The sequence below is a fragment of the Nerophis ophidion genome, linkage group LG06 (genome assembly GCF_033978795.1).
Source record: "Nerophis ophidion isolate RoL-2023_Sa linkage group LG06, RoL_Noph_v1.0, whole genome shotgun sequence".
In the NCBI taxonomy this organism is placed as follows: Eukaryota; Metazoa; Chordata; class Actinopteri; order Syngnathiformes; family Syngnathidae; genus Nerophis; species Nerophis ophidion.
The window spans coordinates 76,425,581-76,453,080 of NC_084616.1; the positions used below are offsets into that span (position 1 = coordinate 76,425,581).

General features: G+C 41.5%; 1 protein-coding gene across 2 annotated transcripts in view; it reads left to right on the top strand.

The window, feature by feature from the left end:
* prkar2aa (protein kinase, cAMP-dependent, regulatory, type II, alpha A) overlaps positions 1-27,500 on the top strand; it is a 117,863-nt gene that overhangs the window by 88,908 nt on the left and 1,455 nt on the right. For both annotated transcript variants that reach the window (XM_061904871.1, XM_061904872.1), the window contains exons 4-11: positions 1,770-1,906; positions 3,706-3,812; positions 9,905-10,046; positions 10,302-10,403; positions 10,478-10,552; positions 16,302-16,367; positions 18,213-18,351; positions 27,055-27,500. The exon at positions 27,055-27,500 is cut by the window's right edge and continues 1,455 nt beyond it. In XM_061904871.1, coding sequence (XP_061760855.1) covers positions 1,770-1,906; positions 3,706-3,812; positions 9,905-10,046; positions 10,302-10,403; positions 10,478-10,552; positions 16,302-16,367; positions 18,213-18,351; positions 27,055-27,179 — 893 coding nt within the window. In that variant the 3' untranslated portion in view covers positions 27,180-27,500. The remainder of the gene's footprint in view (positions 1-1,769; positions 1,907-3,705; positions 3,813-9,904; positions 10,047-10,301; positions 10,404-10,477; positions 10,553-16,301; positions 16,368-18,212; positions 18,352-27,054) is intronic.

The following is a 27,500-nucleotide window of genomic DNA, read 5'->3' on the forward strand; positions in this document are numbered from 1 at the left end:
AAGTGTCCCAATACTTTTGTCTAGTGTACCTACCTTCTCTGCATTGTGTTGGCACGTTAGTACTTCCTGCTTTTAAGCAGCCATCTTGAGACAACAGCAGCGCAGCAGCATCAGCGCAGTTGTTCTTTGAAGGGTCATAAAATCACAACCGGAGCAGTAATCAAAACTTTGTTGGATAGTTTTAATCAAAAGGGTTCAATCTCTCTCCTGTGCGAGTTTGAAGCCAAAACGACAAACGCACTCGGAGGAGTTTACGTTTGAAAAAAGGTGACGGGTTTTCACAGAACTTTTATTTTGAAGGGGTAATTGCCAACTTCCTGTTGATTTTTTCTGCAGGTTGTCAATTATTAAAATGTAGGTCTAAGTGAGACCTACATAGAAGTTTTTGTTTCATGTCTTTCCGGCATTCCTACTGGAAGTTACAAGCAATTTTGTTTGTGTTTTCTTCCTAGGAGCAGTTTTTGCTGTGTTTTATTCAAAAATTGCGCTAGGGCGCAATTTTAATTATTGGGATTTGGTTTTTTCATTAGATCACAATTTTCGCCAGTCCTGATGTGTGTGCCAAGTATGGTGAATTTTGAAGCATTTTAAGGGGGTCAAATTACAGCTCAAAGAGGCAAAAATAGCATTTTTTGCGAAAATTTTGCTTTGAATGGGTTTTTGCAAAATTTTTGTTGATTTTTGACCTAGAAAATAAAATTATGAAATCTTGGTCTAAGACAGTCCTACATAGAGGATTTTGTTTCATGTCTCTACGACTTTCCTAACGGAAGTTACAAGCAGTCTGTTTTTTTTTTTTCTTCCTAGGGGGCGCTAGCGCGCAATTTTCAATTTTGGGGTTTGGTTGCTTAATAAGTTGGGAAGGCATGCCAGACCGACGTGTGTGTCAAATTTGGTGAGTTTTGAAGCATGTTAAGGGGGTCAAATTACAGCGCATAGGTGCGGAATAATAATAAAACGCACCAGTTTCAATAGGGTCCTTGGCCCATTGCAAAAGGGCTCCTGTGGAGTCCTTTGCAATGGGCCTGGCAGACCCTAAAAATATACAAGACGTAACAAGTTTATTGCATTATCTATTATTAGATTAGTGGTTAATTTAGTCTCAAAATAATGTTGACAATAATATTATAATTTGTAGGTCAAAATATCGCCCAGCAAAATTGGTTATCGACCCAGGCCTAAATGTTTGTCCATCATATTTACTTACTTGTCATATTGGAGGTGTGTGTTGGAGCTTGTTGGAAAATCATGCTTGGCTTCAATGTAGTGCATTTTGGAATTCATGTTTTCTTCGATGAAGCACAGCCCTCCAACTCAATGCTTGGCTTGTGGGCAAGGCACAATTGTCTTGCTACTCATTTTTATTGCAAAGTAAATCTTACACTGACTACTCTAACGTATATCCAAGTTTACTTTATATGATATTGTCTTTTGAGAAGATATGCTGTCATAAAAAGGCGTGTTCTTCCTTTTGTGCCATATGTGATAAACGTGGAAGTGAGGTTGAGCGGATGAATGAATAGTGAATATGAATGCATAGTGTGAATGTCCCTTGATGTTAGGTCTGGTGTTGCCTGAAGGTTACCTGTACACAAGTACTATTTGAAGACTTCCCAGAATTCCTTCAACTTCAAATTCATTATAAGAGCTAATCTTCAGTGAAACCTCGACTGGTTTTTTTTTTTTCTCAAGATGTCTTTTCTCCTTGAGCAAATGATACTCTGTATTCCAGTGACACTTCATCAAGTATATTTATTTCCCTATTCCAGTGTGTGCCGAGGCGTTCAACCCAGATGAGGATGATGAGGACACCGAACCCAGAGTGGTTCATCCAAAAACCGATGAACAGCGCTGCAGACTGCAGGAGGCCTGTCGGGACATCCTGCTTTTCAAAACACTGGACCAGGTAAAATTAAAGCTGCAAGCAGCGTTGGTGGGGTCCGCCTTTGGCTGCTGCCCCCGAGACCCACGGCCGGATAAGCGGTAGAAGACGCCTTGGAGCCACTATTTTGAGAATCTAATGCATTGTGAAAGTAATGCAGTTGTTGTATTGAAGTGAAAATATCAAACTACCTGTTGATTTTTGCTAAAGTATGTTAATTATTAAAACGTAGGTCTAAGTGAGACCTACATAGTGTTTTTTGTTTCATGTCTCTCTGACATTCCTACCGGAAGTTACAAGCAGTTTTGTCTGTGTTTTCTTCCTAGGACCAGTTTGTCCGTGTTGTATTCCTAGGGGGGCGGTAGAGCGCAAGTTTGAGTTTTGAGGTTAGGTTTTTTTCATCAGATCGCAATTTTTGCCGGACCTGATGTGTGTGTCAAGTTTGGTGAGTTTAGAAGCATTTTAAGGGGGTCAAATAACAGCTCAAAGAGGCAAAAATGACATTTTTTAGGAGACTTTGCACAGGGGTTCTTTGAAGGCGCGTAAAATCAAAACCTGAGAACTTATCAAAACTCTGTTCTATACTTTTAATCAGAAGGGTTCAATCTCTCTCCTGTGCGAGTTTGAAGCCAAAACAACAAACGCACTCAGGAGAAAATGTTTGAAGAAAGGTGACCGGTTTTTACAAAACTTTTGTTTTGAAGGGGGGATTGCAAACTTCCTGTTCATTTTGGTTGGGGGTTGTCAATCTATGAAATGTATGTCTAAGCGAGACCTACATAGAGGTTTTTGTTTCATGTCTCTCTGACATTCTGACCGGAAGTTACAAGCAGTTTTGTCTGTGTTTTCTTCCTAGGAGCAGTTTTTTCAGTGTTTTATTCAAAAATAGCGCTAGAGCGCAATTTTGAGTTTTGGGGTTTGGTTTTTTCATTAGATCGCAATATTCGCCAGTCCTTATGTGTGCGCCAAGTTTGGTGACTTTTAAAGCATTTTAAAGGGGTCAAATTACAGCGCAAGGAGGCAAAAATTGCATTTTTTGCACAAATTTTATTTTGAAGGGGTTTTTGCCAACTTCCTGTAGATTTTTGCTGGAAGAAGTGAGTGTATGAAAATTGGGTGTAAGTCAGACCTACATAGGAGTTTTTGTTTCATGTCGCTATGACATTCCTAACAGAAGTTACATGCAGTTTTGTCTGTCATTTTTTCCTAGGGGGCGCTAGAGCGCAATTTTCCTTTTGGGGGATTGGTTGCTTAATATTTTGGGAAGGTTTGCTATACCGACGTGTGTGTCAAATTTGGTGAGTTTTGAAGCCTGTTAAGGGGGTCAAATTACAGCGCGGAGGTGCGGAATAATAATAAAACACAGCAGTTTCAATAGGGTCCTTGGCCCATGTCCTTTGCCATGGGCCAAGGACCCTAATGATGCCAGGGCTGGGGAGAAAAGGCCAGTCCTTGTTAGCCCGTGATACCGGCTCCCATAGTGTCCTCAATCCTTTGGGACGTGACCATGTGTGGGATTTTCCACAAATCTCAGGAAAAGTCACTGCCCCTGATTTATTCCCCAATTATATATATTCCCATTGTGGCATCACAATGAAACATGCCTGACATTATCTTGAACTTGCACGCTTGGGTCTGCATATTCCAATACAACACAAAATGTCTTTCCTTTCCATACACTACTTTCCTCAGCTCCTTTAATTTAGCTCGCCTCCCCCCTTCAGGGGCCTACCTCACATGATGCAATTTTCAGCTTATAGTTCAACTCCACTCTTGCCGCTCATTTCCTGACGCGCTTCCCCTCCTTCCTTCCCCTGACCCAGGAGCAGTTCTCTGAGGTGCTGGACGCAATGTTCGAATCACGAGTGCAGCCCCAAGACCATGTCATCGACCAGGGAGACGACGGGGACAACTTTTATGTCATCGAGCGGTAAAGTGCTTGTTTTTCAATGAATATTCTTACCCCTTTACCCCTTATAACCACACGACTGCACGGCACCAAGGGGGAAAACATGCTCAGTCAATTCCAGAAATATATGACTTCAAGGGTGGAGGACATCAGTGACCAATGCAACAACCACAAGAGTCTTTAAGGTTATTGTTTTCCCACCCTGTCCTCTAACTACTCATCAGCCCAGGACTGATTGTGATCTTTCCGTCTGCATACACTCTAATCTTTTGTTTTCCCTGTTTTTTTTTCCTGCACATAGTGTGCAGTAATGACCTTTATTAGCTGCCAAGTCCTACACTGTCCTCACACTTTTACCAGGCCTGTACAAGATCTATGGTCACGGTGTAGGATTGCACAATTCTCAAATAAATGTGTATCTCCGGGACCATTTTTCAGACTATAAGTCGCAGTTTTTTTCATAGTTTGGCCGAGAGTGCGACTTATACTCCGGAGCGACTTATGTGTGAAATTATTAACACATTACCGTAAAATATCAAATAATATTATTTAGCTCATTCACGAAAGAGACTAGACGTATAAGATTTCATGGGATTTAGCGATTATGAGTGACAGATTGTTTGGTAAACGTTAGGGATGTCCCGATACAACTTTTTCACTTCCGATACGATACTGATATTGTAGCCTTGAGTATTTGCCTATACCGATATCAATACGATACGATATAGGCATGAATCATACATATATTTACTCCTTATTTTGTTTTGTAGAATGTTAGAAAAGGCTTGATAAAGTGATGTTACTGTTACTGATGTTGTAGTGTTAAAACAGAAAACAATAGTCAGCAAGAGTAGGTATAGGAAAAACTGACCCATTTATTATTAACCAATTGGTTACATAAATTTTAACCTTCAACATAGGAGTATTACCTCAACAAATCCAATAAAAACAAAATGTTATATTTAAAGTGCAAAATAACCACTAATACCAACATAATTATACAATTGAAAAGAATAAATTAAAAATAAATTAGAAGACCCTGAAAAATAACCTAAATAAATCCAATAAAAAAAACAAAAAACGTTTAAAGTGCAAACAATTCAAGTTCACTTCAGTTATTTTTTTACTGTCAGCATATGTTGGAAGCAACTGTGGGCAGGGACAGAAACCACAAAAACAACAAAATATTGTCCACTGTCCAACTGCTCTAAATTAAGAGTTCACAGCTCCAGTTTCACTGACTGACTATGCCCAAAACAATGTAGTATATACTCTTAGTCTTCATTGAATAATGTAAACACAATAAACATATTACTCTAATAACAAGAGCATAAAACAAATAATAATCAGTCAGTGCTGACTACCCTTACTACTCCTCCTCCTCCTTCACTCTCTGCAGTCCGAGCATAATGTGGAGATTTTTTTTTTAAGAAGATAAGCTTTTCAGCATGCTGTGAGTTAAAATACTTCCACACAGCTGACATCACTACACTTTGCTGAGCACACGCGTTGTCGTTGTTGTGATCACCTGGGCTGTGCATGCTGGATCAGAGACGCTCTTCTTCCGCGGCCGCCACCAACGTTAATTAAGGGGCATTGCCGCCACCTACTGTGTTGGAGTGTGATCAAACCAGTCACCTATTATAGAAGTGCTGCAGCGGCAAATGGACAGCTTATATTGGAGCGCTTATATCGGAGTTTTTAGACTCAGTCCGATAAAATCCGATATTCACTTTTTTGGCTAATATCGGACCGATTTCCGATATAAATATCGGATCGAGACATCCCTAGTAAACGTATAGCATGTTCTATATGTTCTAGTTATTTGAATGACTCTTACCATAATATGTTAGGTTAACATAGCAGGCACCTTCTCAGTTGGTTATTTATGCCTCATATAACGTACACTTATTCAGCCTGTTGTTCACTATTCTTTATTTATTTTAAATTGCCTTTCAAATGTCTATTCTTGGTGTTAGGTTTTATCAAATAAATTTCCCCCAAAAATGCGACTTATACTCCAGTGCAACTTATATATGTTTTTTTTCCTTCTTTATTATGCATTTTCGGCAGGTGCGACTTATACTCCAAAAAATACGGTACATAACTCCACCTGTTCATTCATAGTTTTGATGCCTTTAGTGACAAACTACAATGTAAATAGTCATGAAAATAAAGAAAACACATTGAATGCGAAGGTGTGTCCAAACTTTTGGCCTGTACTGTGTATATATATTTTTCAACTTTATTTTTTTTAGTTCATATAGTACAGTTTTTGGAAGGGAACACGATTCAAAACAAAACTGCCTAGCGTTTGTGTAAACTGGTGTAATTATTTTTTTTTTTTAAATGCAAAACGGGCGGCATAGCTCGGTTGGTAGAGTGGCCGTGCCAGCAACTTGAGGGTTCCAGGTTCAATCCCCGCCTCCGCCATCCTAGTCACTGCCGTTGTGTCCTTGGGCAAGACACTTTACCCACCTGCTCCCAGTACCACCCACACTGGTTTAAATGTAACTTAGATATTGGGTTTCACTATGTAAAAGCACTTTGTCACTATATAAAAACGTTATATAAATATACTTCACTTCACTTAACTGCGAGCAGGTAAATTATCCCATTAATACAATGCTCACATAAAAAAAATAGAAACAAAAAAGAAACACAAGTTTTTAATGAGTGCAATAATAACTGTTTCTTTCCAATCTTGGTACACTGTTTTTTACAGATGTGGATCTTTGGGCACCTAAAAATTCTATATGATTCCAATTCCTGGGGTCACGATTCTATTCGGAAACGATTTTCAATTCCAACTGATTCTCGGAATATAATATTTGGTACAATATTTATAATTAAACTTTTCCAAAACACATTATAGGTTACAAATTAAAGTTTGTATTTTTTGTTTTTTTTCCCGCACCCCCTAATTGTTTACCTGTTTCTCACCTTTTTTGTAAGGGGCGCTGGAAGTTGGCAGACCCGTCAGCGATCCTGTTTTGTCTCCCTGTAATGTTTGTCTGATTTTAAATGGGATTGTGCTGAAAATTTTAATTTCCACTCATGGATTAATAAAGTATTTCTGATTCTGATTCTGAAAAGCTCCTCGCGGTTACGTAGAGACGGGCTAAAAATGTATTTTCGAAAATTGATTCCTATTTACAATACAAAGTTCCTGCAGTCTTGGGTTCAAATCCAGGCTCGGGATCTTTCTGTGTGGAGTTTGCATGTGCGTGGGTTCATGCACCTGGGGATAGGTTGATTGGCAACACTAAATGGTCCCTAGTGTGTGAATGTGAGTGTGAATGTTGTCCGTCTATCTGTGTTGGCCCTGTGATGAGGTGGCGACTTGTCCAGGGTGTAACATGCCTTCCGCCTGATTGTAGCTGAGATAGGCACCAGCAACCCCGAAGGGAATAAGCGGTAAAAAATGGATGGATGTAGCCCAGTGGTTCTTAAACTGGGTTCGATCGAACCCTAGGAGTACGGTGAGTCGGCCTCAGGGGTTCGGCGGTGGTCAAAACACACCGAACTCATCGTGTAAATACAAACTTCTCCCTATCGGCGTATTACGGATACGGCAACAGCTGACTGATTTGCAGGTGTGTAATTTGTTTAGAGTTGGTTTTGTTGTTTGAACAAGGTGATGATCATGCACGGTTAATTTGTGCACCAGTAAAAAAAAAAAACATGGTAACACATTAGTTGCTTATTAACATGCAAATTAGTAACATATTGGCTCTTAACTAGTCATTATTAAGTACTTATTAATGCCTTATTCGGCATTATAACCCTAACCCTCTAATCCTAACCAAATAACTCTAAATTAGGTCTTTATTACTTAGAATATGTTCCCATAGTGTGCAAATAACTCTAAAATAAGTCTTTCTTACTTAGAATAAGTTCCCCATACTGAAATGTTACCAAAAACATATAACTTTGTCTTGAATTTGAAAAAAAAACAACTTTATTTTTCATTTAAGAAGGGTTCGGTGAATGCGCATTAGAAGCTGGTGATGGTTCGGTACCTCCCACAAGTTTAAGAACCACTGATGTAGCCAGTAGGGCAGGGGTCGGGAACCTTTTTGGCCGAGAGAGCCATGAAAGCCAAATATTTTAAAATGTATTTCAGTGAGAGCCATATTATATTTTTTAATACTGAATACAATTAAATGCGTGCATTTTTAAGTAAGACCAACATTTTTAGAGAATAATAAGTCTCTTATTCTTTTTAATAATGTTGTTATTGGGGCGGTACATCTCAGATGGTAGAGTGGCCGTGCCAGCAACTTGAGGGTTCCAGGTTCAATCCCCCCTTCCGCCATCCTAGTCACTGCCGTTGTGTCCTTGGGCAAGACACTTTACCCACCTGCTCCCAGTGCCAATGTAACTTGGATATTGGGTTTCACTATGTAAAGCACTTTGAGTCACCAGAGAAAAATCGCTATATAAATATAACTCACTTCACAATATAACTCACTTATTCTAAAGCTAAATATAATACTTCTCATTATTAATGCGACTTCTTGAACAGGTGCGATAGAAAATGGATGGTTGGATTAAAATGCATGAGATTGTCTTATCTTTTGAAGGTTAATTTTAACACTGTGATTATCAGCGGTATTATTCATTACTTATTATGTTAAGCAATGCCAGCTAAGATTTATCTGAGAGCCAGATGCAGTCATCAAAAGAGCCACATCTGGCTCTAGAGCCATAGGTTCCCTACCCCTGCAGTAGGGTTTTAGTTTCGTTCTGCATAGTCTTCCCTAAACTTCAATGCCTTTTCTTAGGGGCACTCTCCTTTTGTTTGTTTTTGGTTTAAGCATTGGACACCTTTTTACCTGCACCCTGCCTCCGCTGTTTCCGACATCTACAAAGCGATAGACCGGCTGCGTTAGGGTGGCATCCTGACCAGATGCCCGAACCACCTCATCTGGCTCCTCTCCATGTGGAGGAGCAGCGGCTTTACTTTGAGTTCCTCCCGGATGGCAGAGCTTCTCACCCTATCTCTAAGGGAGAAAACAGGAAACTCATTTCGGCCGCTTGTACCCGTGATCTTGTCCTTTCGGTCATGACCCAAAGCTCATGACCATAGGTGAGGATGGGAACGTAGATCGACCGGTAAATTGAGAGCTTCGCCTTCCGGCTCAGCTCCTTCTTCACCACAACGGATCGATACAACGTCCGCATTACTGAAGACGCCGCACCGATCCGCCTGTCGATCTCACGATCCACTCTTCCCCCACTCGTGAACAAGACTCCTAGGTACTTGAACTCATCCACTTGGGGCAGGGTCTCCTCCCCAACCCGGAGATGGCACTCCACCCTTTTCCGGGCGAGAACCATGGACTCGGACTTGGAGGTGCTGATTCTCATTCCGGTCGCTTCACACTCAGCTGCGAACCGATCCAGTGAGAGCTGAAGATCCCAGTCAGATGAAGCCATCAGGACCACATCATCTACAAAAAGCAGAGACCTAATCCTGCGGTCACCAAACCGGAACCCCTCAACGCCTTGACTGCGCCTAGAAATACTGTCTATAAAAGTTATGAAAGGGAATCGGTGACAAAGGACAGCCTTGGCGGAGTCCAACCCTCACTGGAAACGTGTCCAACTTACTGCCGGCAATGCGGACCAAGCTCTGACACTGATCATACAGGGAGTGGACCGCCACAATAAGACAGTCCGATACCCCATACTCTCTGAGCACTCCCCACAGGACTTCCCGAGGGACACGGTCCAATGCCTTCTCCAAGTCCACAAAGCACATGTAGACTGGTTGGGCAAACTCCCATGCACCCTCAAGAACCCTGCCGAGAGTATAGAGCTGGTCCTCAGTTCCACGACCAGGACGAAAACCACACTGTTCCTCCTGAATCCGAGGTTCGACTATCCGGCGTAGCCTCCTCTCCAGTACACCTGAATAAACCTAACCGGCACATAATTTTCAGATTATAATTAGCGGTTGGCAAAACATTTTTAACCCAAATAGAGGAAATGACATAATCTCCCACGGCACACTAGTTGAAAAACACTGCCTTAGACCACGTTCCTTTTGAACGTGACTGGATTTATTTAGGTGTCTAACCGAGACTCTCCTGTCGTTCACCCTTCAGAGGCATCTATGACATCGTGGTGTCCGGGACATGCGTGGGCCAGTACGACAATAAGGGCAGCTTCGGGGAGCTGGCACTCATGTACAACACACCTCGTGCGGCGACCATCATCGCCACCCAGGAGGGGGCTCTATGGGGGTTGGTAAGTGCATCTAAATACACAAATATTCAAAGCTCACACAGAATCATAAATGTATTGTAGGAGTCAAATGTTAGTGCTACTGGCATCAAAATAGTACATTGACTGCCATGCCCACTACTAACCTTAAGAATGAACTCCAAATTCTCCTTGAATGAAGGCTCTGCTGTGCTCTACTACTCCCCCCAGTGGCCAAACAAGGGAAGCTGCTCTGACGATCCAACTTTTCTTTTTTTCTTTCTTTTACCTTCTATTAAGGATCGGTCCACATTCCGAAGACTCATTGTGAAGAACAATGCCAAGAAGAGGAGGATGTACGAGTGCTTCATTGAGTCCGTGCCCTTACTCAAATCCCTGGAGGTACGTCCGGTGTTTGAGAGAAACAACTAGAATTGTGTCATTATTTGTCTGCTCTCACTTTCAATTCCGCGCAGGCAACAGAAAGGATGAAGATAGTGGATGTATTGGGGGCAAAGCAGTTCTCAGATGGTGAGCGCATTATCACACAGGTAAGCCCTCATGTTTGCGTTACATGTTAAGGTAACCATATGATACAGTTTTGTAACAATTTTTCCTAAGTCTGAGAGAAATCATCCATGGGTTATTGCAGATGTGTTGGCCCACCTTAATTCTGGTGTTAAAAAAGTCATCTTTACAAAGTTAGGTCTGTGGCTTTAAAGGCCTACTGAAATGAGATTTTCTTATTTAAACGGGGATAGCAGGTCCATTCTCAATCAATCAATCAATGTTTATTTATATAGCCCCAAATCACAAATGTCTCAAAGGACTGCACAAATCATTACGACTACAACATCCTCGGAAGAACCCACAAAAGGGCAAGGAAAACTCACACCCAGTGGGCAGGGAGAATTCACATTCAGTGGGACGCCAGCGACAATGCTGACTATGAGAAACCTTGGAGAGGACCTCAGATGTGGGCAACCCCCCCCCCCTCTAGGGGACCGAAAGCAATGGATGTCGAGCGGGTCTAACATGATACTGTGAAAGTTCAATCCATAGTGGCTCCAAGACAGCAGCGAGAGTCCCGTCCACAGGAAACCATCTGAAGCGGATCAGCAGCGTAGAGATGTCCCCAACCGATACAGGCGAGCGGTCCATCCTGGGTCCCGACGAGCGGTCCATCCTGGGTCTCGACTCTGGACAGTCAGTACTTCATCCATGGTCATCGGACCGGACCCCCTCCACAAGGGAGGGGGGGACATAGGAGAAAGAAAAGAAGCGGCAGATCAACTGGTCTAAAAAGGAGGTCTATTTAAAAGCTAGAGTATACAAATGAGTTTTAAGATGAGACTTAAATGCTTCTACTGAGGTAGCATTCTCTGTGTCATACTTGATCATTTCGCCATATTTTTGCTGAAAGGATTTAGTAGAGAACATCCACGATAAAGTTCGCAACTTTAGGTCGCTAATAAAAAAGCTTTGCCTGTACCGGAAGTATTTTATTTATTTATTTCGGCAATCTTCACATAAAACAAAGAACAACAACAAAAAAAGAAAAAAAAGCAAAACACTCATTTGAGCAATGATTGAGCCGAAAGGGTGTAGGTTGAAGCAACGCTTATATAAACCTACCCCATCACAACAAGAACAAGGTTCAAAATATATAAAATCTAAAACATGCTTCACTTATATTACTTTTTTTTTAAAACAATATATAAGCAACATATATGTAGCACACATCTCATTTAAATCAAACATATACATTTATACACTTATATATGTATATATTATATACATAATTTATTTAGATTCCATATAAAGTTGATGTGTGCGTGACGTCACTGGTTGTGGAGCTCCTCACATCCTCACATTGTTTACAATCATGGCCACCAGCAGCTAGAGCTATTCGGACTGAGAAAGTGACAATTTCCCCATTAATTTGAGCGAGGATGAAAGATTCGTGGATGAGGAAATTTAGAGTAAAGGCCTAGAAAAAAAAAAAAAGGCGAAGGCAGAGAGAGTTTCAGATGTTATTAGACACATTTACTAGGATAATTCTGGGAAATCCCTTATCTGCCTATTGTGTTGCTAGTGTTTTAGTGAGTTAAATAGTACCTTGGGGCTGTATGGCGTAGTGCAGGGGTGCCCATTACGTCGATCGCGAGCTACCAGTCGACCGCGGGGGGTGTGTCAGTCGATCTCCAGCCAGGCTTTTAAAAAAGATAGACCTAAAAATGAGTGATCATCAATCTTCACCAAGACGTCACTTAAATGACATTCACGGTACCGGAGGGTCTTGTGAGATGACGCTGGCTGCTGCAAGATCATTATTATGAAAATATGACCAAGAGGAAGGCGAGAAACACTTTTTATTTCAACAGACTCTCGCGCCGTACCTTCCGTCAAAACTCTAAAGGCCGACTCCACATTTCCTATCTTCACAATAAAAGCCCTGCTTCATGCTGCCTGCGCTAACAAAATAAGAGTCTCGGAAAACTGGCGTGCACAAGCGATCCCTCAGAAAGCTGGCGTGCACATCACTTGTGCACGCCAGCTTCCCGAGACTCTTATTTTGTTAGCGCAGGCAGCATGAAGCAGGGCTTTTATTGTGAAGATAGGAAATGTGCAGTCGGCCTTTAGAGTTTTGACGGAAGGGACGGCGCGAAAGTCTGTTGAAATAAAAAGTGTTTCTCGCCTTCCTCTCTGTCATTTTTTCATAATAATGAACTGGCAGCAGCCAGCGTCATCTCACAAGACCCTCGGGTGCCGTGAATGTCAATCAAGCAAGCTACGGAATTTGCCGCCAATGTTTTTCTTGTAAAGTGTATGGAAGCTGGATGAATTAGATGCCAAAAACCAACCACTTTCATGTGGTATTGTACAGAAAGGACAACTTTTTTTCTCCTCCATTTGAAAATGTGGGCGTTATCATCATTACTGTCTGATTCCAATCAATGCAAGTCATCAGAATCAGGTAATACACCAACTTATATTCTTGTCTTTGTGAAAGAAAGACATCTGTATGTGTTACACGTGCTTGTATTATCATTAAACACATTGAACTTGCTAACAAAAATGTCTCTTTCATAAATAAATAAATATAAATTATAAATAGGAATGAGGTAGATCCCCTCGAGTTGGTCAATTGAAAAGTAGCTCACCTGCAGAAAAAGTGTGAGCGCCCCTGGTGTAGTGAGTAGAGCGGCCGTTTCAGAAACCTGAGGGTTGCAGGTTCGCTTCCCACCTATTGACATCCAAATTGCTGCCGTTGTGTCCTTGGGCAGGACACTTCATCCTTTGCCTCCGGTGCCGCTCACACTGGTGAATGAATGATGAATGAATGATTGGTGGTGGTCGGAGGGGACGTAGGCGCAAACTGGCAGCCACGCTTCCGTCAGTCTATCCCAGGGCAGCTGTGGCTACAGATGTAGCTTACCACCACCAGGTGTGAATGAATGATGGGTTCCCACTTCTCTGTGAGCGCTTTGAGTATCTAATAATAGAAATTATTATTATTATTAAAGTCAGAGGGGTGTGGCCACGGGTGTTTTGATGCCAGAGTCTCTGAGAGAAGTCACAGCAGCTGCCGGAGGTCGCTGGCTCTGCTGATCTCCGGTAAGAGGCGACTTATTTCCACAAATTTCTCACCGAAAACTGCCGGTTGACATGTGGTCAGGAACCATGTTCGCTTGACCGCTCTGATCCATAGTAAAGCTTCACCTCCGGGAATTTTAAACAAGGAAACACCGTGTGTTTGTGTGGCTAAAGACTAAAATCTTCCCACCTCCATCTTTCTACTTATTATTAATTGAACATATTGCAAAAGATTCAGCAACACAGATGTCTAAATTACTGGGTAATTGCGCGATGAAAAGAGAAGACTTTTAGCCGTAAGTGGTGCTGGGCTAATATGTCCCCTCCAACCAATAACGTCACAAACACGCCTCATCATTCCACAACGTTTTCAACAGGAAACTCTTCGTGAAATTTAAAATTGTAATTTAGTAAACTAAAGCGGCCGTATTGGCATGTGTTGCAATGTTAATATTTCATTATTGATATATAAACTATCAGACTGTGTGGTCGCTAGTAGTGGGTTCATCCGTTTCCATTTTCTACCGCTTATTCCCTGGCGCCTATCTCAGCTACAATCGGGCGGAAGGCGGGGTACACCCTGGACAAGTCGCCATCTCATCGCAGGGCCAACACAGATAGACAGACAACATTCACACACTAGGGACCATTTAGTGTTGCCAATCAACCTATCCCCAGGTGCATGTCTTTGGAGGTGGGAGGAAGCCGGAGTACCCGGAGGGAACCCACGCAGTCACGGGGAGAACATGCAAACTCCACACAGAAAGATCCCAAGCCTGGATTTGAACCCAGGACTGCAGGACCTTCGTATTGTGAGGCAGACGCACTAACCCCTCTGCCACCGTGAAGCCCCAATATGATACAGTGAAGTGAATTATATTTATATAGCACTTTTCTCAAAGTGACTCAAAGCGCTTTACATAGTGAAACCCAATATCTCATTTTTACATTTAAACCAGTGTGGGTGGCACTGGGAGCAGGTGGGTAAAGTGTCTTGCCCAAGGACACAACGGTAGTGACTAGGATGGCAGAAGCGGGGATCGAACCTGCAACCCTCAAGTTGCTGGCACGACCGCTCTACCAACCGAGCTATACCGCCTCACAGGGCAATGTATTGGGGAATCGACTTTCAAAATATCTGGTATCAATCACCAGCATAGTGGGTTTTAAGAATAGACTAAGAGGAGAAGTATTGCGGAAAGAGATTATTGTAGATTGTACCTACTGGTGTTATTGATTATTGACTATTTTATTGATTATGGGACACGCAGTAGAAAATGGATGGATGGTACTTTTTTGTCACTTATTGTTTGTCTTTGGTACACTAATGTGTATATTTTAGGCCTTTGGTTCTTTGTTTTATTTTTGAAAAATGTATATATTTTTATATTGCTCTTTTTATTAGGGATGCACCGATTAATCGGTAACCGAATATATTCGGCCGAATATGGCAAAAAAAGCCAGATTCGGCCTTCGGTGGAATGAGTTAAAAACAAGGCCGAATAGTGGCGTGTGACTCAATTTTTTGACGCGGTGACGCAATCAACCAACCTGCAGTGATGTTGGGATATGTTGTGTACCTGTATAAGTGTATGAGGTTACAAGCACACACTTATTGAGATTTAGTGGGGCCTCTGTTTACATTATTAGCATATCTACTGTGGCTAAGCAGACTTTTGCCAAAAGGACAATAATTCATTTGTTGTGGGTTTATCCACTTTAATGCACTTTATTTTTTTTGGAATGCATGTTTTGTTTGAAGGCCTAATATAAATGAAAAACTTTGTGCTTTTTTTGAAAAGCAAAGACTACTGGAATATTAAAAAAATGTTGATATTCAATAAAAAATTACTTTATTTGAAAAACATGTCTAAATATTTATTCTAGGCTATTTATGCAGTATTAAAAAAATTGTGAAAAACTGCATTCATTATTCGGTATTCGGCCATCGGCCAAGCGTTTAAATTTTATTCGGCTTCGGCCACAAATTTTCATTTCGGTGCATCCCTACTTTTTGTCTTTGGTATGAACATTATTTTGTAATCTTGAAGTTATTGATTCTTTTTTTTTTTTTGGTTCTTTGTTGTTGCTATTTTTGTATTACAACATTTTATTATTTTATCATGTTGTACTGCATTGTAATCTTTATTTTTGTGATTGTGTGATTTTTTTGCCTGGACTTCAGGATGAATAGTCTTCACTGCGGTGTAGACTAATTGGGATCCTTAATAAACTAAACTAAACTAAACAAACACTATCAATATGAACATATTGATTAACATAAACATTTTTCAAAAGGTGTACATAAAAGATATTTTCTCCAGACAATAATCCGGGATATTAAAACAATGCTCCTATTAAAAATGTTTTGTTTTTTTTTTAATTAAAAAAAATGTGTGTGGGGTAACACTTGAAAAGCGATTGAAAAAAAAACATACATGGCACATTACTTTTTAAATTTAAATAGTTTTTATGGTTTTCTCAGAACGTGGGAAGTTGTCATGGCTTTTTTGTTTTCTTTATCATTGGTGAGTTATTATACACGTTGTTTTATTTCAGTATGAAACACAAAAGGAGGTGTTTTGTGTTGCTCATTAACACACAGCTGTCACACTGTTTTATTACACCAATAAAATGACAATTGTGCATTAAATGGGATATTTAATTTACTGGAGATAAATGAATGCTGTTCTTTCTTGGTAGGGGGACAGTGCTGACTGCTTCTACATCGTAGAATCCGGGGAGGTGAAGATCATGATGAAGAGTAAAGTAAGTACATTATGCTGGCATTGTTGTTTTTTGGAACTATATTCACACTTTGTATGTGTATAACATTTCTTGGAATATCTTCACATGCCAAAAAGGTGTCTCCTCTTTCAATTTCTGTCTCTTTTTAATAACCAAAGCATTGATGAAATTGTAATTTGCCACTTTTTGCACTAAGTAAGTAATCCAGGAGACGTCTGGTAGATACATTGTGGTTATAATGGCTTTTTTACCGATATTCCAATATTGTCTAGCTCTTAATTACCGATTCCGATATCGACCCATACCGATACATACAGTCGTGGAACTAACACATTATTATGTCTAATTTTGTTGTGATGCCCCGCTGGATGCATTAAACAATGTAACAAGGTTTTCCAAAATAAATCAACTCAAGTTATGGGAAAAAAAATGCCAACATGGCACTGCCATATTTATAATTGAAGTCACAAAGTGCATTATTTTTTTTAACATGCCTCAAAACAGTAGCTTGGAATTTGGGACGTGCTCTGCCTGAGAGAGCATGAGGAGGTTGAGGTGGACGGGGTTGGGGTAGATGGTAGCGAGGGGTGTATATTGTAGCGTCCCGGAAGAGTTAGTGCTGCAATGGGTTCTGGGTATTTGTTATGTTCTGTTTATGTTGTGTTACGGTGCGGATGTTCTCCCGAAATGTGTTTGTCATTCTTGTTTGGTGTGGGTTCACAGTGTGGCGCATATTTGTAACAGTGTTAACGTTGTTTATACGGCCACCCTCAGTGTGACCTGTATGGCTGTTGACCAAGTATCAATCAATCAATCAATCAATCAATGTTCATTTATATAGCCCCAAATCACAAATGTCTCAAAGGACTGCACAAATCATTACGACTACAACATCCTCGGAAGAACCCACAAAAGGGCAAGGAAAACTCACACCCAGTGGGCAGGGAGAATTCACATCCAGTGGGACGCCAATGACAATGCTGACTATGAGAAACCTTGGAGAGGACCTCAGATGTGGGCAACCCCCCCCCCCCCCCCCCCTCCCCCCATAGGGGACCGAAAGCAATGGATGTCGAGCGGGTCTAACATGATACTGTGAAAGTTCAATCCATAGTGGCTCCAACACAGCCGCGAGAGTTCAGTTCAAGCGGATCCAAGACAGCAGCGAGAGTCCCGTCCACAGGAAACCATCTCAAGCGGAGGCGGATCAGCAGCGTAGAGATGTCTCCAACCGATACACAGGCGAGCGGTCCATCCTGGGTCTCGACTCTGGACAGCCAGTACTTCATCCATGGTCATCGGACCGGACCCTCTCCACAAGGGAGGGGGGGACATAGGAGACATTCACTTGTGTGTGTGAAAAGCCGTAGATATTATGATTGGACCGGTGCCTTTCAGGTTTATTGGCGGTCTGTACTTCTCCCTAGGTCCGTGTACCACTCTGTACAGCTGCGTTTTAAAACCTCTTCAATTTTTCTTTTTGAAACCGATACCGATCATTTCCGATATCACATTTTAAAGCAATTATCGGCAGTCCGATATTCTCGGACATCTCTAATGGTGGTCATCCATGTCAATACATTTAATTGCCAGCGCTTGCCTCAACGCATGAAGACACAATGTGGGTGTGAGCATGTTAGCTCAGTTTTGCAACCCAGCCAGGTCGTGTCAGTGCTCAGAGCATCTTGACAACGGCAACCCACACGTCTCATTAAAAGGTTTCGCCTAGCAACTGAGGAAATCACGACAGTCGGCGCCGCTTCCGAGTGCCTCTCTCGCTGGAAGGGGGGTATAGGTGCTAGAAACGTTGCGCTAGCTGCTTGCTCACCTTTTAATCCTCTCCTCTCTTCTCCCAACACCCTGCAGACAAAGGCGGACCATGCAGACAATGCGGAGGTGGAGATAGCGCGCTGTAGCCGGGGTCAATACTTCGGGGAGCTGGCCTTGGTCACGAACAAGCCCAGGGCCGCTTCAGCCTACGCGGTGGGCAATGTCAAGTGTTTGGGTAAGATGAAACACACTATTCTATCTGAGTTGGTTTTTTTTATGTCAGTGTCATATACCATTTTCAAAGGGTTATTGGATTCGCTGAAGAAGACCATTTAAAAAGTGCAATAGAAAGAACTAAGTTAAAATTAGACATTAAAACAATATACCGTATTTCCTAATTAATTTAAAACCTCTTCTCACTCCTGTGCTTACCAAAGGCATGCGGTAAAAGTAAGCACGCGCTAATTATTTTAAAACCTCTTCTCACTCCGGCACTTACCAAAGGCATGCAGTAAAAATTTGAGTGTGACGTAAGCTTGGACCTTAAATCCTACTGAATAGCTCTTAATCTTCTTCCCTTTATGCAATTTCAAATTACCGGTATTGAAATCAGCCTCCTCCATTTTGAAAATGATGACAGGGGAAGTGTCACTCGTGACGTCACGACTTTGACCAGGCGGTAATACTAAGCATGCGCTAATTATTTTGCGAAGCGAGTTTGACCCAGCTGTAATTCAAGGCAGGTGCATACTATATGCCCTGCGGCAATTCAAGGAAATACGGTATACCTTATTTACCGGACCATAGGGCCCACCGGATTATAGGGCCCACTGCTGATGAATGGTCTATTTTCGATATTTTTTCATATATGAGGCGCAAATGAGTCATATTATTATTACTTTTTCTAAATTAAAAACTTCCTTGTGGTCTACATAACATGTAATGGTGGTTCTTTGGTCAAACTGTTGCATAGATTATGTTTTACGGATCATCATCAAGTCGCTTCAGGATGCGCCGTTTTAGGCGGTCTTATTTTTGTGGCATCTTCTCCCCGTCATCTTTGTTGTAGCGGTGTAGCGTGCAAGGACGGGAGTGGAAGAAGTGTCAAAAGATGGAGCTAACTGTTTTAATGACATTTAAAATGTACTTCAATCAATAACGCAGCAGCATCTCCTCACCTGGAAACAACAAAGCCGGAAATGTGTCACGTGGAAAAAAACGTCCGACAGGAACTCTCTAACAACTAAAGTTCCTAGAGTGAATAATATAAAATCACTACACCGGTATGTTTTAGCGCTTTCATGGCGAGTTTACTGACAGATGTAAGTAAGAACTTTACACTACTTTATATTAGAAACGGCAACAGCGGAGGATGAATGTCCCATAACAAGAAGATAGAGAAGAAGAAGAAACTTATCGACTACCTTGTCGCCACGGACTACAAAGACGGACTCGCGCAAATTTTCAGGATTTATGCAGATCCCAAATACAGATCAGTGGGTACCAGAAGGTAAGAAAAGTTGCTTTTGAATGATATTGCGAAACAAAACGTCAGATAATGGCTTACCTTATGCACACAACGTAATAGTACTTGTATATTTAATGCGCCGACTACCCATCAAGCGGTGAGGCTTCATAGCTTACCAAAGTCGTACTAAAACATTTTGATGGATTTTTGAGTGCCGTGTGAAATGTTATATATATATTCTCAATGGAACATATAAATTGTTGGTTTACTTGAGTCATATTGCCATCATATTGCATTCTACACATATCTCTTATGTTTGACTGCCATCTACTGGTCACATTTATCATTACACTATGTACCAAATAAAACCGCTTCGAGGTCGGTAAGCAAAACCAGAATTATTCCGTACATTAGGTGCGTTATAAGGCGCACAGTCGAATTTCAAGGAAAGAAAAGGATTTAAAGTGCGCCTTATAGTCCGTAAAATACGGTACTGTATATCGCGAAATAACTTTTTTCTTGAATAGTGGTAATTTGTCCATGTTCTAGAACAGTGGTTCTCAAATGGGGGTACGCGTACCCCTGGTGGTACTTGAAGGTATGCCAAGGGGTACGTGACATTTTTTTTAAATATTCTAAAAATAGCAACAATTCAAAAATCCTTTATAAACATATTTATTGAATAATACTTCAACACAATATGAATGTAAGTTCATAAACTGTGAAAAGAAACACAACAATGCAATATTCAGTGTTGAGGGCTAGATTTTTTGTGGACATGTTCCATAAATATTGATGTTAAAGATTTCTTTTTTTTTGTGAAGAAATGTTTAGTACCCCCATTTGAGAACCACTGTTCTAGAACATGGACAAATTACCACTATTCAAGAAAAAAGTTATTTCGCGATATACAGTACCGTATTTTACGGACTATAAGGCGCACTTTAAATCCTTTTCTTTCCTCGAAATTCAACTGTGCGCCTTATAACACGCCTAATGTACGGAATAATTCTGGTTTTGCTTACCGACCTCCAAGCGGTTTTATTTGGTACATGGTTTAATGATAAATGTGACCAGTAGATGGCAGTCAAACATAAGAGATATGTGTAGAATGCAATATGATGGCAATATGACTCAAGTAAACACCAACAATGTATATGTTCAATTGAGAATATACATAACATTTCACACGGCGCTCAAAAATCCATCAAAATGTTTTAGTACGACTTTGGTAAGCTATGAAGCCTCACCGCTTGATGGGTAGTCGGCGCATTAAATATACAAGTATTATTACGGTGTGTGCATAAGGTAAGCCATTATCTGACGTTTTGTTTCGCAATATTATGCAAAAGGAACTTTTCTTACCTTCTGGTACCCACTGATCTGTATTTGGGATCTGCATAAATCCTGAAAAATTGCGCGAGTCCGTCTTTGTAGTCCGTGGCGACAAGGTAGTCGATAAGTTTCTTCTTCTTCTCCATCTTCTTGTTATGGGACATTCATCCTCCGCCGTTGCCGTTTCTAATATAAAGTAGTGTAAAGTTCTTACTTACATCTGTCAGTAAACTCGCCATGAAAGCGCTAAAAAAATACCGGTTCATGAATCCAGATGGATCTCTATTACAATCCCCAAAGAAGGAACTTTAATTTGACAATTACTTCTATGTGTAAAAATCTTTATTCATAATTGAATCACTTGATTATTTTTCCACAAGTTTTTCGTTTTTTTTATATCTTTTTTTCCAAATAGTTCAAGAAATTTCACTACAAATGAGCAATATTTTGCACAGTTTTACAATTTAATAAATCAGAAACTGATGACATAGTGCTGTATTTTACTTCTTTATCTCTTTTTTTCCAACCAAAAGTGCTTTGCTCTGATTAGGGGGTACTTGAATTAAAAAAATGTTCACAGGGGGTACATCACTGAAAAAAGGTTGAGAACCACTGCCCGATTGAAGCTGAGATAGGCGCCAGCGCCCCCCGCAACCCTGTAAAGGACAAGCGGTAGAAAATGGATCGATGGATGGATGTCCTAGAACAGGGGTGCCCATTACGTCGATGGCGAGCTACCAGTCGACCGCGGGGGGTGTGTCAGTCGATCTCCAGCCAGGCTTTTCAAAAAAATAGACCTAAAAATGAGTGATCATCAATCTTCACCAAGACGTCACTTAAATGACATTCACGGTACCGGAGGGTCTTGTGAGATGACGCTGGCTGCTGCAAGATCATTATTATGAAAATATGACCGAGAGGAAGGCCAGAAACACTTTTTATTTCAACAGACTCTCGCGCCGTACCTTCCGTCAAAACTCTAAAGGCCGACTGCACATTTCCTATCTTCACAATAAAAGCCCTGCTTCATGCTGCCTGCGCTAACTAAATACAGAGTCTCGGAAAACTGGCGTGCACAAGCGATCCCTCAGAAAGCTGGCGTGCACATCACTTGTGCACGCCAGCTTTCTGAGACTCTTATTTTGTTAGCGCAGGCAGCATGAAGCAGGGCTTTTATAGTGAAGATAGGAAATGTGCAGTCGGCCTTTAGAGTTTTGACGGAAGGGACGGCGCGAAAGTCTGTTGAAATAAAAAGTGTTTCTCGCCTTCCTCTCTGTCATTTTTTCATAATAATGAACTGGCAGCAGCCAGCGTCATCTCACAAGACCCTCGGGTGCCGTGAATGTCAATCAAGCAAGCTACGGAATTTGCCGCCAATGTTTTTCTTGTAAAGTGTATGGAAGCTGGATGAATTAGATGCCAAAAACCAACCACTTTCATGTGGTATTGTACAGAAAGGACAACTTTTTTTCTCCTCCATTTGAAAATGTGGGCGTTATCATCATTACTGTCTGATTCCGATCAATGCAAGTCATCAGAATCAGGTAATACACCAACTTATATTCTTTTCTTTGTGAAAGAAAGACATCTATATGTGTTACACATGCTTGTATTATCATTAAACACATTTAACTTGTTTACAAAAATGTCTCTTTCATAAAGAAATAAATATAAATGATATATATAAATGAAGTAGATCCCCTCGAGTTGGTCAATTGAAAAGTAGCTTGCCTGCAGAAAAAGTTTGGGCACCCCTGTGCTATAGCATGAGAAAGCCCATCTCACACTACCCATTACTTGTACTTATTTCTTTTTTTGTTCCACTTTTTCTATCCCCTACGTCACCGTCCTAACTAAATTGTCCTGACACGGAACGGGGGAGACAAGTCAACCTGGTAAATTGTGGCTGGGAAATGACAGCAAACCATCTTAAGTGCAAGTGACTAGCACTTTTTGGAGAAGAGTCCTGAAAGTGGTCTCCATGATGGTCCTGTCATACAAAATCAAGCAGAACCTTAAAAACAGCAAAGCGCTCCTGTCATTTATGATTTTGGATTATTTTTTTGCAGTACTTCCTGAAAAATTGCACATATACAACATATTTTGCCTTTATAAATGATTGATTTATGTAGGCTAGTAAGGTAAAGTTTTGTACCTGACATGTTTCGGCTAAGAGGGGTTCGTAACTTGTCAGGTACAAAACTTTACTTCAATAGCCTACATAAATCAACCATTTATAAATACACACCAGTAGGCTAAATGGACCTCTTCAACAACAACTTTTGCCATTTGTGATATAAACAATAGCGCTCTTGTTATACTGTATATAGGGCAGACATCGGCAAATTAAGGCCCGTTAAGCTTTTCAATCTGGCCCGCCGGACATTCCCAAATAATTTTTTTTAGATCTTTAAGATGGAAAATCCATCCATCCAGCCATCTTCTTCCGCTTATCCGAGGTCGGGTCGCGGGGGCAGCAGCCTAAGCAGGGAAGCCCAGACTTCCCTCTCCCCAGCCACTTCGTCTAGCTCTTCCCGGGGGATCCCGAGGCGTTCCCAGGCCAGCCGGGAGACATAGTCTTCCCAACGTGTCCTGGGTCTTCCCTGTGGCCTCCTACCGGTCGGAGGTGCCCTAAACACCTCCCTAGGGAGGCGTTCAGGTGGCATCCTGACCAGATGCCCGAACCACCTCATCTGGCTCCTCTCCATGTGGAGGAGCAGCGGCTTTACTTTGAGTTCCTCCCGGATGGCAGAGCTTCTCACCCTATCTCTAAGGGAGAGGAAACTCATTTGGGCCGCTTGTACCCGTGATCTTATCCTTTCGGTCATGACCCAAAGCTCATGACCATAGGTGAGGATGGGAACGTAGATCGACCGGTAAATTGAGAGCTTTGCCTTCCGGCTCAGCTCCTTCTTCACCACAACGAATCGGTACAACGTCCGCATTACTGAAGACGCCGCACCGATCCGCCTGTCGATCTCACGATCCACTCTTCCCTCACTCGTGAACAAGACTCCTAGGTACTTGAACTCCTCCACTTGGGGCAGGGTCTCCTCCCCAACCCGGAGATGGCATTCCACACTTTTCCGGCCGAGAACCATGGACTCGGACTTGGAGGTGCTGATTCTCATTCCGGTCGCTTCACACTCTGCTGCAAACCGATCCAGTAAGAGCTGAAGATCCCGGCCAGATGAAGCCATCAGGACCACATCATCTGCAAAAAGCAGAGACCTAATCCTGCGGTCACCAAACCGGAACCCCTCAACGCCTTGACTGCGCCTAGAAATTCTGTCCATAAAAGTTATGAACAGAATGGGTGACAAAGGACAGCCTTGGTGGAGTCCAACCCTGTCATCAGTTTCTGATTTATTAAATTGTATAACATTGCAAAATATTGCTCATTTGTAGTGATCGTTCTTGAACTATTTGGAAAAATATATAAAAATAACTAAAAACTTGTTGAAAAATAAACAAGTGATTCAATTATAAATAAATATTTCTACACAAAGAAGTAATCATCAACTTAAAGTGCCCTCTTTGGGGATTGTATTAGAGATCCATCTGGATTCATCAACTTCATTCTAAACATTTCTTCAAAAAAAAAAGAAATCTTTAACATCAATATTTATGGAACATGTCCACAAAAAATTGAGCTTTGCAATTGTTGCGTTTCTTTTCACAGTTTATGAACTTACATTCATATTTTGTTGAAGTATTATTTAATAAATATACTTATAAAGGATTTTTGAATTGTTATTTTTAGAATATTTAAAAAAAATCTCAGGTACCCCTTGGCATACCTTCAAGTACCCCCAGGGGTATGCGTACCCCCATTTGAGAACCACTGATATAGATGATCTTTGACTTGCTTTTTTGCTGGCTTTCAGTCAAAGAAGGTCTTTTGTTTGCAAAAGTGTCCTAAAAAACCAAGTACAATGGAACAAAAACAGGAAGTAGAAAGCTATCCTACAAACCCCGTTTCCATATGAGTTGGGAAATTGTGTTAGATGTAAATATAAACAGAATACGATGATTTGCAAATCCTTTTCAACCCATATTCAGTTGAATGCACTAAAAAGATTAGATATTTGATGTTCAAACTCATAAACTTTATTTTGTTTTGCAAATAATAATTAACTTAGAATTTCATGGCTGCAACACGTGCCAAAGTAGTTGGGAAAGGGCATGTTCACCACTGTGTTACATCACCTTTTCTTTTAACAACACTCAATAAACGTTTGGGAACTGAGGAAACTAATTGTTGAAGCTTTGAAAGTGGAATTCTTTCCCATTCTTGTTTTATGTAGAGCTTCAGTCCTTCAACAGTCCGTGGTCTCTGCTGTCGTATTTTACGCTTCATAATGCGCCACACATTTTCCATGGGAGACAGGTCTGGACTGCAGGCGGGCCAGGAAAGTACCTGCACTCTTTTACTATGAAGCCACGCTGTTGTAACACGTGACTTGGCATTGTCTTGCTGAAATAAGCAGGGGCGTCCATGATAACGTTGCTTGGATGACAACAACCTGCATGTACCTTTCAGCATTAATGGTGCCTTCACAGATGTGTAAGTTACCCATGCCTTGGGCACTAATACACCCCCATACCATCACAGATGCTGACTTTCAACTTTGTGCCTATAACAATCCGGATGGTTATTTTCCTCTTTGTTCCGGAGAACACCACGTCCACAGTTTCCAAATATAATTTGAAATGTGGACTCGTCAGACCACAGAACACTTCTCCACTTTGCATCAGTCCATCTTAGATGAGCTCAAGCCTAGCGAAGCCGGCGGTGTTTCTGGGTGTTGTTGATGAATGGCTTTCGCTTTGCATAGTAGAGTTATTCTTTGGCTTTTAACACTACGTGAGTTGTGGGGTCCTCGGTCCTCTGTTGTCCTCTGTGTTTTTTATACACTCTGATTTTTATTTTACTGTTTTAATTGATTTTACCCTTTAAAATAGTTTTTAATCATATTTGTTTTTATTGGTTTTATTTTTAGTTTTTTTTTGTTTTATTCAGTCATTAGTGGAGCATAATGTTTTTTTGTTTTTTTTAGATATTGTTTTTAACATGGCTGTGCAGCACTTTGGAAACGTTATTGTTATTTAAACGTGCTATATAAATAAAGTGGATTCGATTGGATTGGGCACCTCCCTAGGGAGGTGTTTAGGGCACGTCCAGCCGCTAGGAGGCCACGGGGAAGACCCAGGACACGTTGGGAAGACTATGTCTCCTGGCTGGCCTGGGAACGCCTCGGGATCCCCCGGGAAGAGCTAGACGAAGTGGCTGGGGATAGGGAAGTCTGGGCTTCCCTGCATAGGCTGCTGCCCCCGCGACCCGACCTCGGATAAGCGGAAGATGATGGATGGATGGATGGAATTTAACATGCATTTACAGATGTAGCGACCAACTGTAGTTACTGACAGTGGTTTTATGAAGTGTTCCTGAGCCCATGTGGTGATATCCTTTACACACAGATGTCGGTTTTTGATGCAGTACCGCCCGAGGGATCAAAAGTCCGTAATATCATCGCTCATGTGCAGTGTTTTCTCCAGATTCTATGAACCTTTTGATGATTTTACGGACCGTAGATGGTAAAATCCCTAAATTCCTTGCAATAGCTCGTTGAGAAATGTTCTAAAACTGTTTGACAATTTGCTTACAAATTGGTGACCCTCACCCCATCCTTGTTTGTGAAAGACTGAGCATTTCATGGAAGCTGCTTTTATAGCCAATCATGGCACCCACCTGTTCCCAATTAGCCTGCACACCTGTGGGATGTTCCAAATAAGTGTTTGATGAGCATTCCTCAACTTTATCGGTATTTATTGCCAGCTTTCCCAACTTCTTTGTCACGTGTCGCTGGCATCACATTCTAAAGTTAATGATTATTAATGTTTATGAGTTTGAACATCAAATATGTTGTCTTTGTAGCACATTCAACTGAATATGGGTTGAAAAGGATTTGCAAATCATTGTATTCTGTTTATATTTACATCTAACACAATTTCCCAACTCATATGGAAACGGGGTTCGTAGTAAACTGACGGCGTAAGACCTGAGAGTGGTCGTCGTGGCGCGGCGCGGTGCCATTGTATCCCCGCTGACACGCCATGTAACATGTCTTGCAGTAATAGACGTGCAAGCGTTCGAGCGCCTCCTGGGCTCCTGTAAAGAGATCATGAAGAGGAACATCGCCCACTACGAGGAGCAGCTGGTGGCCCTGTTCGGCTCCAGCATGGACCTGAGAGACTGAGCCTCCCACTCCACCCTCCGTGCCTTCAATCACACACACACACACACACACACACACACACACACACACACACACACACACACACACACACACACACACACACACACACACACTTGACGACATACAGGGGCAATTCACCATAAGCTTTACCCAGATCGTCCAAACACCATTAGAACTTGTAGTTATTCCACATGTAAATGAGTACATCATCATTTCAGTGAGCTTTAGGCCATAAAATTGTGTTGTTCCACGACAGCCTCAAGCTTTCAGTATGAGACACACACACACACACACACACACACACACACACGCACACACACA